This window comes from Podarcis pityusensis (genome assembly GCF_964106645.2).
Source record: "Podarcis pityusensis genome assembly, chromosome: Z".
Taxonomy (NCBI): Eukaryota; Metazoa; Chordata; class Lepidosauria; order Squamata; family Lacertidae; genus Podarcis; species Podarcis pityusensis.
In genome coordinates, this window is record NC_138044.1 from 40,138,836 (window position 1) to 40,153,498 (window position 14,663).

A 14,663-nucleotide genomic window follows, 5' to 3' on the forward strand; every position below is an offset into this window, starting at 1 on the left:
TGCTGGGGGCCAGGATATTGTTTTTTTAAAAATGCATATTTATGCAGAAGTTGCTCCCCTATTTTTTACTCAAGAGTAAACCCCATGCCTAACTTTGGTCCATTCATTCCAGCGGGCCTGGCCTCTGCGTAAAAGTTAAGTTGACATCACGTCCCACCAAAGCGCAACAACTCCTGGGTAAGTGTGCACCATGCAACGGTCACAACAATATTGTGGCAAGGTCTCTGTGTGCATAATCGCTGGCTTGGTGCAAGTGCCACACAAATTTTGCAACGATCATCCCCTCCGCTTTGCCGCGGGGAGACAGAGCAGCCCCCCACCTGAGGCCTAAGCCCTGTTACCTGCAATGGCGGCAGCACCTCTTTCTCATATCCCACTAGCCCGGAAAGGGCGCAGCGGCAGTGGGGAGGAGGAGAAGCAGCAGGAGCAGCAATGGCGGAGGAGGGGAAAGCCAAGGTGAAGCCAGGGGCCCTTGCCAAGTGCGCACTCACCATGGGGAAAGCGCCGCTCAGGTGCTGGGAGTGGCAGCACCGCCTCCATTCTGCTCCGTGTCGTCACCTCCCTTGCATGCAAATCCAAACATCGGGGCTTCAGATTGGCTACAGAAGCTTCCTGCAGCCAATTCGAAGCTGCGCCAGCGTTGCTGCCCGCCCAGAAGCTGTGCCAGCGTCGCGGAAGTCAGTCCCCATACAGCGAGGCGTCCACAGTGGGCGGGGACTGACCGAGCAGGTGGCAGAGTCTGCAGGCCAGAATTACAAGCCAGGGGGCTGCATCCGGCCCCCAGGCCGTAGTTTGCCGACCCCTGGAGTTATCCCTCCCCACCCTGCCTGGATTGGCTCAATATATTTTAAAAGAAAACATAACCTGATTCTATTAAAACTTATTTTGTATTTCTCAAATAGCATTTAGGGGAAGAAAGAATAAAAAGGCTGGTTGAACTCTGTAGGTTCTCAGAAGGCAATCAATGCATCTTGTCAATACTGTTAAGCAGAGTAAACCGTGGGGAGGCTGCTGTACAAGGAAATAGCTTTCTGGTTTCTGTTGAGCTTGTAAGTTTTGTATTTACAGTGCCAGGAGATTTAACTGTATAAAGAAAGCAATGATGACAACGGGCTGGATGAGGCCCGAGGGACTCGTTTATCTGGCACGCAGCGACCCCTGCTGCCGCCGCCCGCTCTTACTGGCGCTGCACTGCGTGGCTGCCCACTTCCGGGTTGGAGGAGCACCGAAAATAGTTTGTGTGCATGCGCAAGCATTTGCGCATGTGCAAGCGTTATTTCCGGTGCACATCCATGTCGGAGGAGGCCCATGCACATGCGCACAAGCTACTTCTGGTGCTCCTCCAACCCAGAAATAGTGTGTGCGCATGCGTAAGGGCACACGCTCCTCCAGCCCGACGCATGCTCGGCGCTGGAGACACCGGCCCAAGGCGCAATAAGTTTGCTGACTCCTGACCTAAATAAATCACATATGCCATATTGTAGGTGGAAATGTATAAATTAAATTCTGACATAATTAAATGGGTAGTTAAAGATGAAGAACGATAAATAATGATGTGCTCCCTCTTCAGCCTAGATCTCCTAGCGCACTTTGGAGTAAAGTCTGATGTTAACCAGTTCTAGTTTGTAAAGATGTGTGCTGGCTTATCGGATCGGAAGAACAGGGAAATGGGCAAATTTAAGAGTGCATTAATGTATGACCTGGAGAGCCTTCCAGATGAAGTGTGCTTACATTGAAAATAGTTACTGGAGGCAAGTCTCTTGTTTCCCTCTGCCCCTCAAAGGTTTGTTTGTCTGGTACATCCTTTTGGGAAGAATGCAGTTCCCAAAACAACTAAACCACACATACAAGCTGGTGTGTACATTGCTATTAGTTCATTTGGATAAGTATGTAAGAAGAGTCATGTTGGATCATCTAGTCCAGTGTTTCCCAAACTTGGGTTTCCAGCTGTTTTTGGACTGCAACTCCTATCATCCCTATCTAGCAGGGGTGATGGGGATTGTAGTCCAAAAACAGCTGGGGACCCAAGTTAGGGAAAAACTGACCTAGTTCACCTAGGTTCAGCATCGTGTTCTCACAGTGGTCAACCACCCAAGTTGGTGGTCACCACTGCCTCCTGCAGATGGCGCTGTGGTCTAAACCACTGAGCCTCTTGGGCTTGCAGATCAGAAGGTTGGTTGTCTGAATCCCCACAATGGGGTGAGCTCCCATTGCTCTGCTGCAGCTTCTGCCAACCTAACAGTTCAAAAGCACACCAGTGCAAGTAGATAAATAGGCTGGAAGGTAAATGGCGTTTCCGTGTGCTCTGGCACTTGTCACGGTGTTCCATTGCACCAGAAGCGGTTTAGTCCTGCTGGCCACATGACCCAGAAAGCTGTCTGTGGACAAACACCGGCTCCCTTGGCCTGAATGAGTGCCGCAACCCCATAGTCGCCTTTGACTGGACTTAACTGTCCTTGGATCCTTTTCCTTTACCTTACTGCCTCCTGTGGGAGCGAATTCCCATAGCTGAACTATACGCTGTGTGAAGGACTATTTCCTTTTAATGTGAGTGGGTGTGTCAGCAGCAGCAGTCTAGTGCCCTTGCCATTACTTTTCCTGATTCTGTTACATTTGCCTGAGGTGAGGGGTTAAGTTCCTTTCATTGTTAAATTAGTTCTCCTTTCTTGTTGAGCTGCCTGGATGTGCCCAGCTCCAGAGTGGGTGCATTCTGCTAGGATTTAAGGTAAGGGCAACTAAGGAGGGGTTGATGTTGCTAGACTCCCTTCAGCTCCAGCCATCGTGACCACAGCAAATTGCTGTAATTTCCTATGTACTAGCAAACTCATCTATGAGTTCATATCCTTATGTAGCCAAAACGGCACTCAGAGAGGGAGGGATCCGCTCAACTGAAGTTGCTTATAGAATCATAGAGTTGGAAGGGACCATGAAGGTCATCTTCTCCAACCCCCTGCAATGCAGGAATATTTTTTCCCAACGTGGGGCTCGAACACTCAACCCTGAGATTAAGAGTCTCATGCTCTTAATTATGAAGATTATTAAGGAAGGTAAAGGTAAAGGGACCCCTGACCATTAGGTCCAGTCGTGGCTGACTCTGGGGTTGCGGTGCTCATCTCGCTTTATTGGCCAAGGGAGCTGGCGTACAGCTTCCGGGTCATGTGGCCAGCAGCGCACGGAAACGCCATTTACCTTCCCACCAGAGCAGTACCTATTTATCTACTTGCACTTGATGTGCTTTCAAACTGCTAGGTTGGCAGGAGCAGGGACCGAGCAACGGGAGCTCACCCTGTCGTGGGGATTTGAACCGCTGACCTTCTGATCGGCAAGTCCTAGGCTCTGTGGTTTAACCCACAGCGCCACCCGCATCCCTATTAAGGAAGACTCCCAAACAATTTTCAAGTGGTCCATGCTTGGGAGGGAAGGAGTTTTGAGAACTGTTGCTGCTTCACCTTGTGAGGAGTACTCACCTAGAACAAAGTGAAGCCCATGTAGTGCTTGAAGATGATGTAGCCGATGCTTCAGACATCACAGAGCTGGGCCAACTGAGCTCCAGAATGAAGCCCAATTTCCTAATGGTGACAGAGCTCTGTGGCCACAATGTAGAGAAAGTGTTGGGAAGTAGGGACTGTAAGGGAGTGTACTGAAAATGGGTGTGGCTGGCTGCAGATGCACATAGGAGCACACCATACTGCATTTTGTTGCAGGTCTCCCTAGTTTGGTTCTCTTTCCATCACCCCCTTCATAAGCTGTGTAGTGCTAGAAGTCTGAATGGTCCTTTTTTTTTTTTTAAACATACACACGTAAACATCTCAAAGTTGGTTCTTGTCAAGTTCTGAGAGGAAGTCTATGTGCCCCATTGTATCTGATGGAGACAAACAGCCTTCAAATTGGCTAGGATTCCCTGACTCCCAACACCCCAGTTCTTTATTTGAAACAGAGAGTGCACCTCTGGAGTCACCCTAACAACCCTAACAACCCCCAAACAGCAGCAGGAGACTCTTTCATGTGGTTCGCAATTTAGCGGAACCACCTGCTACATCGGGGCCCAGTACAGGCCACATGATCTCCTGCAATGATTTTGCAAAGTTTTTTTGCAGATAAAGTCGCTCAGATTCGGGAAGAGGTAGACGCCACCGTGGGAGCAGGTCCGGGGCGGAAGAGTGCTAGAGTCCTGTCTAGTCAAATTGTGTGGGATCAATTCCAATCTGTTACCTCCGAGGATGTGGACAGGCTGCTTGGATGAGTGAAACCAACCACCTGTCTCCTTGATCCTTGCACATCCTGGCTTATAAAAAGTTAGCTGGGAAGGGCTGGGCGATGGGCTTTGTGGGGTGGTGAATGCTTCCCTCCGTGAGGGAGCCTTCCCAGACCCGCTTAAAGAGGCTGTTATTAAATCGCTTCTTAAAAAACCATCTTTAGATGTGGCCACGATGGCCAACTATCGCCCAGTCTCGAATCTTCCATTCTTGGGCAAGGTGACTGAGCGAGTGGTTGCTGAACAACTCCAGGCACGCCTGGAAGAAGCGGACCATTTGGATCAGTTCCTGTCGGGATTGAGGCCTCATCATGGGACTGAAACTGCCTTGGTCACACTGGTTGATGGTCTCTGGCGGGCTAGGGACAAAGGTGAGAGCTGTTTCCTAGTTCTGCTGGATCTCTCAGTGGCATTTGATACCATCGACCATAACATCCTTCTGGACCGTCTTGAGGGGCTGGGAGCTGGGGGCACTGTCATACAGTGGTTCCGCTCCTTCTTCCTGGGCCGTGTTCAGAAAGTGGTGGGGGGGGGATGAGTGTTCAGACCCCTGGGCTCTCACTTGTGGGGTGTCTCAGGGTTCTGTCCTCTCCCCCATGCTTTTTAACATCTCCATGCAGCCGCTGGGAGAGATCATCAGGGGGTTTGGGCTGGGTGTTCATCAGTATGCGGATGATACCCAGCTCTACCTCTCTTTCAAATCAGAACCAGTGAAGGCGGTGAAGGTCCTGTGTGAGTGTCTGGAGGTAGTTGGAGGATGGATGGCAGCTAACAGATTGAGACTGAATCCTGACAAGACAGAAGTACTGTTTTTGGGGGACAGGAGGCGGGCTGGTGTGGAGGACTCCCTGGTCCTGAATGGGGTAACTGTGCCCCTGAAGGACCAGGTGCGCAGCCTGGGAGTCATTTTGGACTCACAGCTGTCCATGGAGGCACAGGTCAAATCCGTGTCCAGGGCAGCTATTTACCAGCTCCATCTGGTACGCAGGCTGAGACCCTATCTGCCTGCGGACTGCCTCGCCAGAGTGGTGCATGCTCTGGTTATCTCCTGCTTGGACTACTGCAATGTGCTCTATGTGGGGCTACCTTTGAAGGTGACCTGGAAACTACAACTAATCCAGAATGTGGCAGCCAGACTGGTGACTGGGAGCGGCCGCCGAGACCATATAACACCGGTCTTGAAAGACCTACATTGGGTCCCAGTACGTTTCAATTCAAAGTGTTGGTGTTGACCTTTAAAGCCCTAAACGGCCTCGGTCCAGTATATCTGAAGGAGCGTCTTCACCCCCATCATTTTACCCAGGCACTGAAGTCCAGCACTGAGGGCCTTCTGGCGGTTCCCTCACTGCAAAAAGGCAAGTTGCAGGGAACCAGGCAGAGGGCCTTCTCGGTAGTGGCGCCCTCCCTGTGGAACGCCCTCCCACCAGATGTCAAAGAGAACAACAACTACCAAACTTTTAGAAGACATCTGAAGGCAGCCCTGTTTAGGGAAGCTTTTAATGTTTAATGTATTACAGTATTTTAATATTTTTTTTGGAAGCCACCCAGAGTGGCTGGGGAAGCCCAGCCAGATGGGCGGGGTATAAATGATTTATTATTATTATTATTATTATTATTATTATACCCTGAAAGTTATTCCAACTTACTGTTGGTTAAGCTAGAACTACATCGGGGGTGGGGAATCAGAACAGTAGATCTGGAAAGGGCTCCAGGGATCTAGTCCATGGGTAGGCAAACTAAGGCCCGGGGGCCGCATCCGGCCCAATCGCCTTCTAAAGGTCTGGGAATCAGCGTGTTTTTACATGAGTAGAATGTGTCCTTTCAAAAAAAAATGCATCTCTGGGTTATTTGTGGGGCATAGGAATTCATTCATTCCCCCCCCCCCCAAAATATAGTCTGGCTCCCCACAGGGTCTGAGGGACAGTGGACCCTGCCGAAAAAGTTTGCTGACCCCTGCTTTAGTCCAACCCCCCTGCAATGTGGGAATAAGCTAAGGTCCTGAGGGTGCTGAGAGTTGTTAGCAAACCCCTATTCTCTTTCTAGGAATGTGAAAGAAAGAAGAGAAGAATATGCAGGTTTTTTCCACAGGAGCAAACCTTGCACAGGTTGCAGAATTTATTTTTCTTAGTGCAGAATTACAGTTGCTTTTAGCACACTGCATGCACACCCCTATCTGCAGGTTCCTTTCTGGGGAACAAGTAGACAAATAGGGGCTTTCCCGAACTTAGCTTTACCCACTTTGTCACACCAATCCCCTGTGTCACCCCCTCCCCTATCTGCAGGTTCCTTTCTGGGGAACAAGGAGACAAATAGGGGCTTTCCCAAACTTAGCCATATCCACTTTGTCACACCAATCCCCTTTGTCACCCCTTCCCTTCCCCTTCCTTCCAAATTTCAGGCCTTGGATCTCATACCTGAGGCCAAAAAGCAAACGCAGGCACGTTTGCTGAAGCTATCCCCCTCTGGCAACATATCTCAATCTCACAACAGGCACCTCCAGTGCTTCCTCCTTCTACAGTCCCACCCTCTCATTTAATGGCTTTGATTACAGTCCACTCACAGCCAACAAGTCCAACTGCCTCAACCACTGAGTAGGCATCTAACGCTCTTGAAAGAATGCAATGGCTTGTCTGAACTTGTTCCTGAAATAAGACAGTCTGGGCATGGCCCTCTGGCTGTGTCCTCTGCCCCTGGCTTCCTTGCCGTCCCCCTTGAACATGCCGATTCCACCTCGCGCTGATGGAGCACAGTTGTTGTTGGCGTTTCCAGTTCCTAGCTGGGCCAGGTCTTCCTCGCAAGCCCCCGATAGCTCCTTTAACTCTCTGGAAGCATCTTCTCGGAGGTACTGCCACGCCTTGCGGCCGTTGTGGTCCCGAAGGCTTGTATTGGCTCCGTAGGCTCCCACCAGCACTTTGATGACCATCTCATGGCCTTGGAGGGCAGCTAGGTGCAAAGGGGTTAGTCTGCCACTGGCTGAGGGCATGTTGACATCAAATGGGTAGCAATTCCTTTCCGCAAAAGAAATCACCTCAATCAAGTCTTCATGGCGGCCATGTTTGGCCAACCAGTGGAGGACAGAGAAGCCTGTCACAAAGTCTCTCCTGGAGAGAAGGCTGGGGTCCTTGGCCAGTAAGTTGAGGATGCTCTCTACATCTCCTTGGGCGACAGTCAACATCCACTCGTGCTCCACTGGATCCAGAGCTAAGGACAAGTCATCAGTGTTCCCATCCATGAGAGGTTCCTGATCTGGTTGGGTGTCCAGCACAATGCTCTCCTGATGGGAAGCTGTCACCCACATGGGTTTGGCCTGGCTGCTTTGGAAGATCATATCCTTCAGTCCCTTCCTTCTTGTGCTACCATAACCCATTGATAGTCTGGCTATGTCCACCCCCGTTGCCCAGTTCCCCGAACGCCTGCTTGACCTGTTCATGCTTCTGCTGAAGTTGGACAGCAACTGTCCTCGTCGGAGAATTAAGCTTTCAGCCCGGCTGCTGGGCCTGGGAGACTGGCTGCCAACAGCAGTCTGCGGCCGAACACGGGTGGCGTCTTCCTGTATGCATGGCTTAAAACCTGGAAGCACCTGTTGTCCCTCTTCCAAGCCATCTTCCCTTTGTTTTTCTGCCATGTCGTCTCCTCCAGAGTGCACCAATCCCCCAAAGTCCCTGGGTTTTTCCTGACTCTCCCGTTAAGTCACTGTCAGTTTCGTGAAGAGCCACATGTTCAATGTGTTGCTTTCCTGTGTAGATAAGAAGGAAGCTCCTCCTGAGGTCTCAATGCTGCAAGGCTTCCTGATTCTGCATGCAAAGGGGAACAGAAACTTTAGTTTTGTTACAAAGGAGGAAGAAAACACTTATTGCGAAACTGACAACTGCAAGCAGCAACCATCTGGCCAGAGAAGGTTAGGGTTCCACTGCAAGTCTACACTGCCATTGTTAAGCAATGGTCTTTAAGGTTGTATGCATACCTGCAGCACAGAGGGATAGTTTGTTATGGGTACTGAAGGTTGACAGGAGACCCCCTATTCCTACAATTTGTATAGTTAGCTGGGAAGAGGGATTGACTGTTAAACCACTCAGAGAACTGTAGTTCTGTGAAGGAATTAAGTGAGTCGCCTAACAACTTTCAGCACGCTTAACAAACTACATTTCCCAGGATTCCTTGGGGGGGAAGCATGACTATTTAAAGTGGCACTGCTTTAAATGTATAGTGCAGATTTCTATTGCTCCACTGTCGCCTCTACACAATAAGGTTTTTGAAACTCACAACAATGGTTGGCGGCAAGATTGGGTCATTTGAAGAAAAACAACCCAGCAGCACAGGAAGTTCTTCATTCATTAGAACCAACTAAAGTGTGACAGATTAGTGACCAAAATTGCATGTAGTCCAGACTCCAGAACTCCTCTTTAGGCTGGTCTGTAAGACAAACAGGGGATAGAGGGGAGTTGTGCTGCAAGCCCACAGTTTGTATTAAGATAGAGTGCAGGAGGCACTGGGTGTACTTAATTAAGATTAGGACTTAATTAGATTAGACTGTGCTAAGTGCAAGACAAAGTGCAAAATTTATCACAGCCAGATCTAATTAACAGTGAAATCCAGTGCATGTCTTTTCAGAAGTAAGTCTCACTGAATGACCTTATTCAGAAGACCCTCTGAATAAGTGCGCATAGGAATGCAGCCTTTGTCAAAGTAAAGCTTTCTCTACTTCACATTTTTGAACTTTTCGTTCCATTTTGCTTTTTACTTTATAATATGTTCATGGGGGTGTGTGCATTTGCAGAGCATTCAATACTTGGTAGTGAAAACATCTCATATATTGTGCATTGTATAGATGAGTGTTTGCTGTTAGATATACACTGTGTCTTTTCAATGGAGCATAAAATAGACTCTGGTGGTTCTGGAGACCACTTTGAAGAAAGAGTCCAAGCATGCTAACAATGAGAAGTATTTCTCCAATAAATGATCAGGGTGTTTAGAGACATAATTCTCTAAACATCATGAGTTAGGATGGCTCAGATTTTATTATGCCATTCCCTGGTGGGATGTGTGCTTATTCATCATATATAATCTGAAATTTGACTGTTTCTGTAAGTCAGACACCGTGAAATATTGTCATACTGGTGAGACACTGTCATTGGCTCAATCTGCACTATACACTGAAAGCATTATCATACCACTTTTAACACCCATGGATTTCCCCCAAAGAATGATGGAAAGTGTATATTCATTAAGGGCTGTGGGAGTGCATAGGAGAGCCTCTATTCCCCCTCGCAGAGCTACAATTCCAGAGTGGTTCAATAATCAATTCCTCCTCTCAGGCAACTCTGGGGAATCTAAAACCTGTTTGTCAGAGACATACACAGGTTAAATATTCCAGAGCCAAAAAGAACAACACCCACTTCTTTTCCTCCAGAGATGAATTGACGTTTCCTTTTGCTTGGTGTTGTTGAGATACATTTTGAGAGGTACACAGGCATACAATGTGAAACAAACATCTTTTTCAAGGGGTTGCCCAACGTTTTGGGCCCTGGGCACATCTACACCCCCCACCACACACCCTCCCACCTATTCTATTGATTTCAGACCTAATTTCAGCAGAAGGAAATGACTTGGCAGCACCAGCACCCTCGGGCAAACCCTTTGGCAAATTCTGGTCTGATTTTAAAATATTTTTTTAAATAGGCTTCTGACACTTCTTTTCCGATTGTCAAAAGTGTTAAATAAGCTCCAAAATGCAAACACAGTTGTCTCTCCTTTGTTCCCTTTCCACGGCAGTTTGGATAAGCAGGGATTATTGATCTGTGACTTCTTTCCTCAGCCAACGTAGCAACTTTCAGGGTTATTTTTCTGTTGGGGGGCATCAGAGAGATTCTGGAACTCAAGTCTCCATGCAAATGCTCTCTGTTTGGACAGCCCTTCTTATTTTAGCTATCCTTGCTACAGCCCTGTAAAGTAGGCTGCTGTTCTTTTAAAGCAGCTCCTCCTTATCAGTAATAACTCACACAGACATAACTTTATGGTAGCTAAGAAAAGCAGCCCTTATAGATTCCCACTTGTCTTACTCCTCCAACATAACACCCAAGAGACAGAACCAGATTGCCTGCTTTAACTGTTTCCATATTACAGCTAACTAAGCTGTAACATGTGGTTAAACCACTGAGCCTAGGGCTTGCCGATCAGAAGGTCGGTGGTTCAAATCCCCGCAATGACGGGGTGAGCTCCCATTGCTCGGTCCCTGCTCCTGCCAACCTAGCAGTTCAAAAGCACATCAAAGTGCAAATAGATAAATAGGTACCGCTCCAGTGGGAAGGTAAACGGCGCTTCCGTGCGCTGCTCTGGTTCACCAGAAGCGGCTTAGTCATGCTGGCCACATGACCCAGAAGCTGTACGCCGGCTCCCTCAGCCAATAAAGCGAGATGAGCGCCGCAACCCCAGAGTCGGCCACGACTGGACCTAATGGTCAGGGGTCCCTTTACCTTTTAAACTCAAGTATATTGGTTTGCCAATGGCTACTTATGTGTAAACGGCCTAAATTCAGACCTCTTGGCTCTCTCTTGCTGCACTGTGCTAATGCATAGTGGCACACCAACAGTCCAAACACAAGCTATTATGATTCAGTGGTGAAAGAAATGCTCTCTGCACCTATTCAAGGGCACCATCCTTTGTTTTTATTTCATATGCTCTGGGCATGACCCCAACACACAAACTGAGCTTGAATGTCTTAGGTGTGGATTCAACAACATTCAGGCAGAGCAGTTTGCAATGTTCACCCATGTAATGAACATACAACATAATGCTTTTGATTCCCTCAAGCTGTTCATTTCTACCTAGGAATGTTGTGACTGCAGGATAAAAAGTGGGAGAAAGCCATGCTTTAAACTGAATCTACTGTACTTCTGAAGTAGGAATTACACGTGGATGAATTGATATGTAGCATTTATATTATTAGTAGTTATCCTTGTGTTCAAAATGCTTGGCAACCCTCGTCAGAGGCGAACTTGGGTAATATGGCACCATGAGGGAGGACAAAATCCACACCCCCACACACCACTGCGCACTCAGGGTGCATGAGCCAGCTCGTCTCCACCGCTGACCCTCGATTCTGGAAGCGCCCGCAGGATTGTGACCTGGCTGCAGCTTCCCTCCCCCAAGTGCCACCTGCGCCTCGCCCGGGAAAGCGAATCTCCTATCTGCAGCAGGGACCGGGAGAGGGGAGGGGAGAAGGAGGAAGCAAAGGCGCCCGCAGCTGCAGCAGCTCCGACCATGAGGATGCCTCCCCCGCAGGTAGATCTCGGGGCACGCACGCACGCACGCACCTCCTCGGCTCGTGCCCTGTGCGGGGTACCCGCTTGCATACCCCGAATCGGCGCTGCCCTTATTATGACCCTTGTCAATAGTAGTAGCATTTCCCAAAGACGGGAAACGATGGCTTTTCCCGAGTTTCTCTGGGGAATCCCAAGGGGCAACTTTCTGAAGTTCATACCCTGACGCGACCGTCTGTAAAACGAACTCTGAGACGCTGCGACGAAAGCCCTGACTTCAGCGTACCGCGAGAATGATCCGGCGTCTTGCATGAAAAACCACCGTCTCATGTTCCACTTAGCCTTCGAACTACCTTCCCTGGGTGCTGACGTTTAGACACCTGTACACTTTCTTTTCGGGGCTTCTGAAAAAGAAATCCCCCTAGGAAGTCCTAGCTATTCCAGTAAAGGATGAGGAAGCAGTTTGGGAAGGGCGGGGAAGTTCCCAACGCTTTTCATTTTACCTTTTCCAAGCGTACCTGCAGGGTGGCGGGGGGCAGCGGCTCGGACCAGGTGCTCCCCAGGCCTTTCCCAGCTTGGAAGCCGCTGGGGCACCTTGCAGAGGCGCAGCCGCCCTCGGGGCTCCTCCTCCCCTTCTGAGCCTTGTGTTCCTTCCGCGTCTCAGCGCAGTCTCCAGCCAGCGCCTCTCCGGAGTTCCTTTGTGCAAAGTTTGCCATCGGTGAGTTTCGAAGCGCTGCAGAAAAGCAACAGCGTGACCTTTGCTCTCGACCTATTGGCTGGGATAGATTAAGCCGCCGCATGTGATGCTGACTGCGTTCTTCCGCATGGCGAGAAACTTAAACAGCCAGCGATCTTTTATTCCGGGAGAAGCAAAAGGGTGGTGGTCGCCGGACGCAGCTATACATCTCCCCTTTCTGCGGAGTTCCAGCAGTCGGATTTAGGGCGGTGCGGATGGTTCTCCCACACAGGGCGCCGCAAAATTGAACGGACCCATAACTGAGAAGATCCGTTTGGGGGCGCCAAATTTTGACTTCTCGCTGGAAACCAAAGATGCCCAAAGCCTGCCCCTGTCCAGGGACAGCGGCCTCCAAATGGACTGGCACCTTAAAAACCGTTTAGGGGTTGGTTACCTATCTAGTCTACAGTCCCCGATTCGTTCTATGGTTCCGGAGAGTCGATCTGCACTATGCATTTTTAAAGCAGCGTGGTACCACTTTAAGCAGCCACGGCTTCCGAAAAAGAATCAAGGATGATGCATTTTGCTCAGGGTGCTGAGAGTTGCTGGGAGACAATTCCCCTCCCAGAGCTGCAAATCCCAGAGTTCCCTGGGAAAGAAGGATTGTGAAACCACTCTGTGAATGAGTGGGTCTCCTAGCAACAGGAGGTCTCCTAGCAACTCTCAGCAGTACACCACGTCCTAAACTTCAGCTCCCAGAATACTTTGGGGGAAGCCTACTTTTATCACACTACTTTAAACTATATGAAGCGGGTGGCGCTGTGGGTTAAACCACAGAGCCTAGGACTTGCTGATCAGAAGGTCAGCGGTTCGAATCCCGTGACGGGGTGAGCTCCTGTTGCTCGGTCCCTGCTCCTGCCAACCTAGCAGTTTGAAAGCACATCAAAGTGCAAGTAGATAAATAGGTACCGCTCTGGCGGGAAGGTAAACGGCATTTCCGTGCACTGCTCTGGTTCACCAGAAGCAGCTTGGTCATGCTGGCCACATGACCCGGAAGCTGTCTGCAGACAAACGCCGGCTCCCTCGGCCAATAAAGCGAGATGAGCACCACAACCCCAGAGTCGGTCACGATTGGACCTAGTGGTCAGGGGTCCTTAAACTATATAGTGCAGATATGGGCCAGCAGTTCTCAGTGGGGGACTTCCTAGCGCAGCTAATCGCTACCTGATCAGCTGTTTGACAGTGGCCAAACAATGAACAATCAGGAGTGTCCTTTGGCAGACATGCCTTTACCTGCTCCACACCTGGCACCACACGTGACACATAGGAAGCTGCTTTATATACCAAGTCAGAACATTGGTCCACCAAGCTCAGTATTATCTACACTGACCGGCAGCTGCTGTCAGGGGCTTCAGTCAGGGAACAGTTCCAGGCCTACCTGGAGATGCTGGAGGACTGAACCTTGGGCCAGCTGCATGTGAGACAGGTGCTCTACCACTGAGCCATGGTGCTTACCTGATTTTAGGTGTGGGGCTGGTGGGTATATTTGGGAGGGAGACTGCCTTGTGGGCCAGGTTAGGCCCCATGCTGGGCTTAGGTAGGTCTGGTGGGGCAGAGTTTTTGCACCACTGCAAATCAATTCTGCCTGCTGTTAATGCAGGAAACCAGTTCTGCTTGTGGAGGATGTGTAATGCATGTAATGGAGATTGCTAAACTAATAACAACAATATACTTAACATAGAATCATAGAATTTTAGAGTTAGAAGGGACTATGAGGGTCATGTAATCCAACACATTGCAATGAAGGATTTTTTTTGCCCAGTGTGGGGTTCATACCTGTGATTCACATCTTAAGAATCTCATGCTCTGCCAACTGAGCTACCCAGTAGTTAATATGCTATCAATTCCAATCTGTTACCCCTGAGGATGTGGACAGGCTGCTTGGATGAGTGAAACCAACCACCTGTCTCCTTGATCCTTGCCTATCCTGGCTTATAAGAGCTAGCCGGGAAGGGCTGGGCGATGGGCTTTGCAGGGTGGTGAATGCTTCTCTCTGTGAGGGAGCCTTCCCAGACCTGCAGAAAGAGGTGGTCCTCCAACCGCTTCTCAAAAAACCATCTTTAGATGTGGCCAATATGGCCAACTATCGCCCAGTCTCAAATCTTCCATTCTTGGGCAAGGTGATTGAGTGAGTGGTTGCTGAACAACTCCAGGCATGCCTGGAAGAAGCAGACCATTTGGATCCCTTCCAGTCAGGATTCAGGCCTCATCATGGGACTGAAACTGCCTTGGCTGCACTGGTCGATGATCTCTGGCGGGTTAGGGACAAAAGTGAGAGCTGTTTTCTAGTTCTGCTGGATCTCTCAGCGGCTTTTGATACCATCGACCATAACATCCTTCTGGACTGTCTAGAGGGGCTGGGAGCTGGGGGCACTGTTATACAGTGGTTCCGCTCCTTCCTCCTGTGCTGTGT

General features: G+C 49.5%; 1 protein-coding gene across 2 annotated transcripts; it reads right to left on the reverse strand.

Annotated features, from left to right (window-relative positions):
* Nucleotides 1–6,312: 6,312 nt before the first annotated feature.
* Nucleotides 6,313–12,154, reverse strand: SOWAHD (sosondowah ankyrin repeat domain family member D). 2 transcript variants are annotated; one of them, XM_080991149.1, is made up of 2 exons: nt 12,033–12,154; nt 6,313–8,049 (listed from the first exon to the last, which is right to left on the reverse strand). In XM_080991149.1, the coding sequence occupies exon 2, from the start codon at nt 7,878–7,880 to the stop codon at nt 6,855–6,857; it is 1,026 nt and encodes a 341-aa protein (XP_080847275.1). In that variant the 5' UTR covers nt 7,881–8,049; nt 12,033–12,154; the 3' UTR covers nt 6,313–6,854. The 2 variants fall into 2 exon arrangements, with proteins under 2 accessions (XP_080847275.1, XP_080847274.1); XM_080991148.1 differs by having other exon boundaries at nt 12,018–12,140.
* Between the last annotated feature and the right edge of the window lie 2,509 nt (nt 12,155–14,663).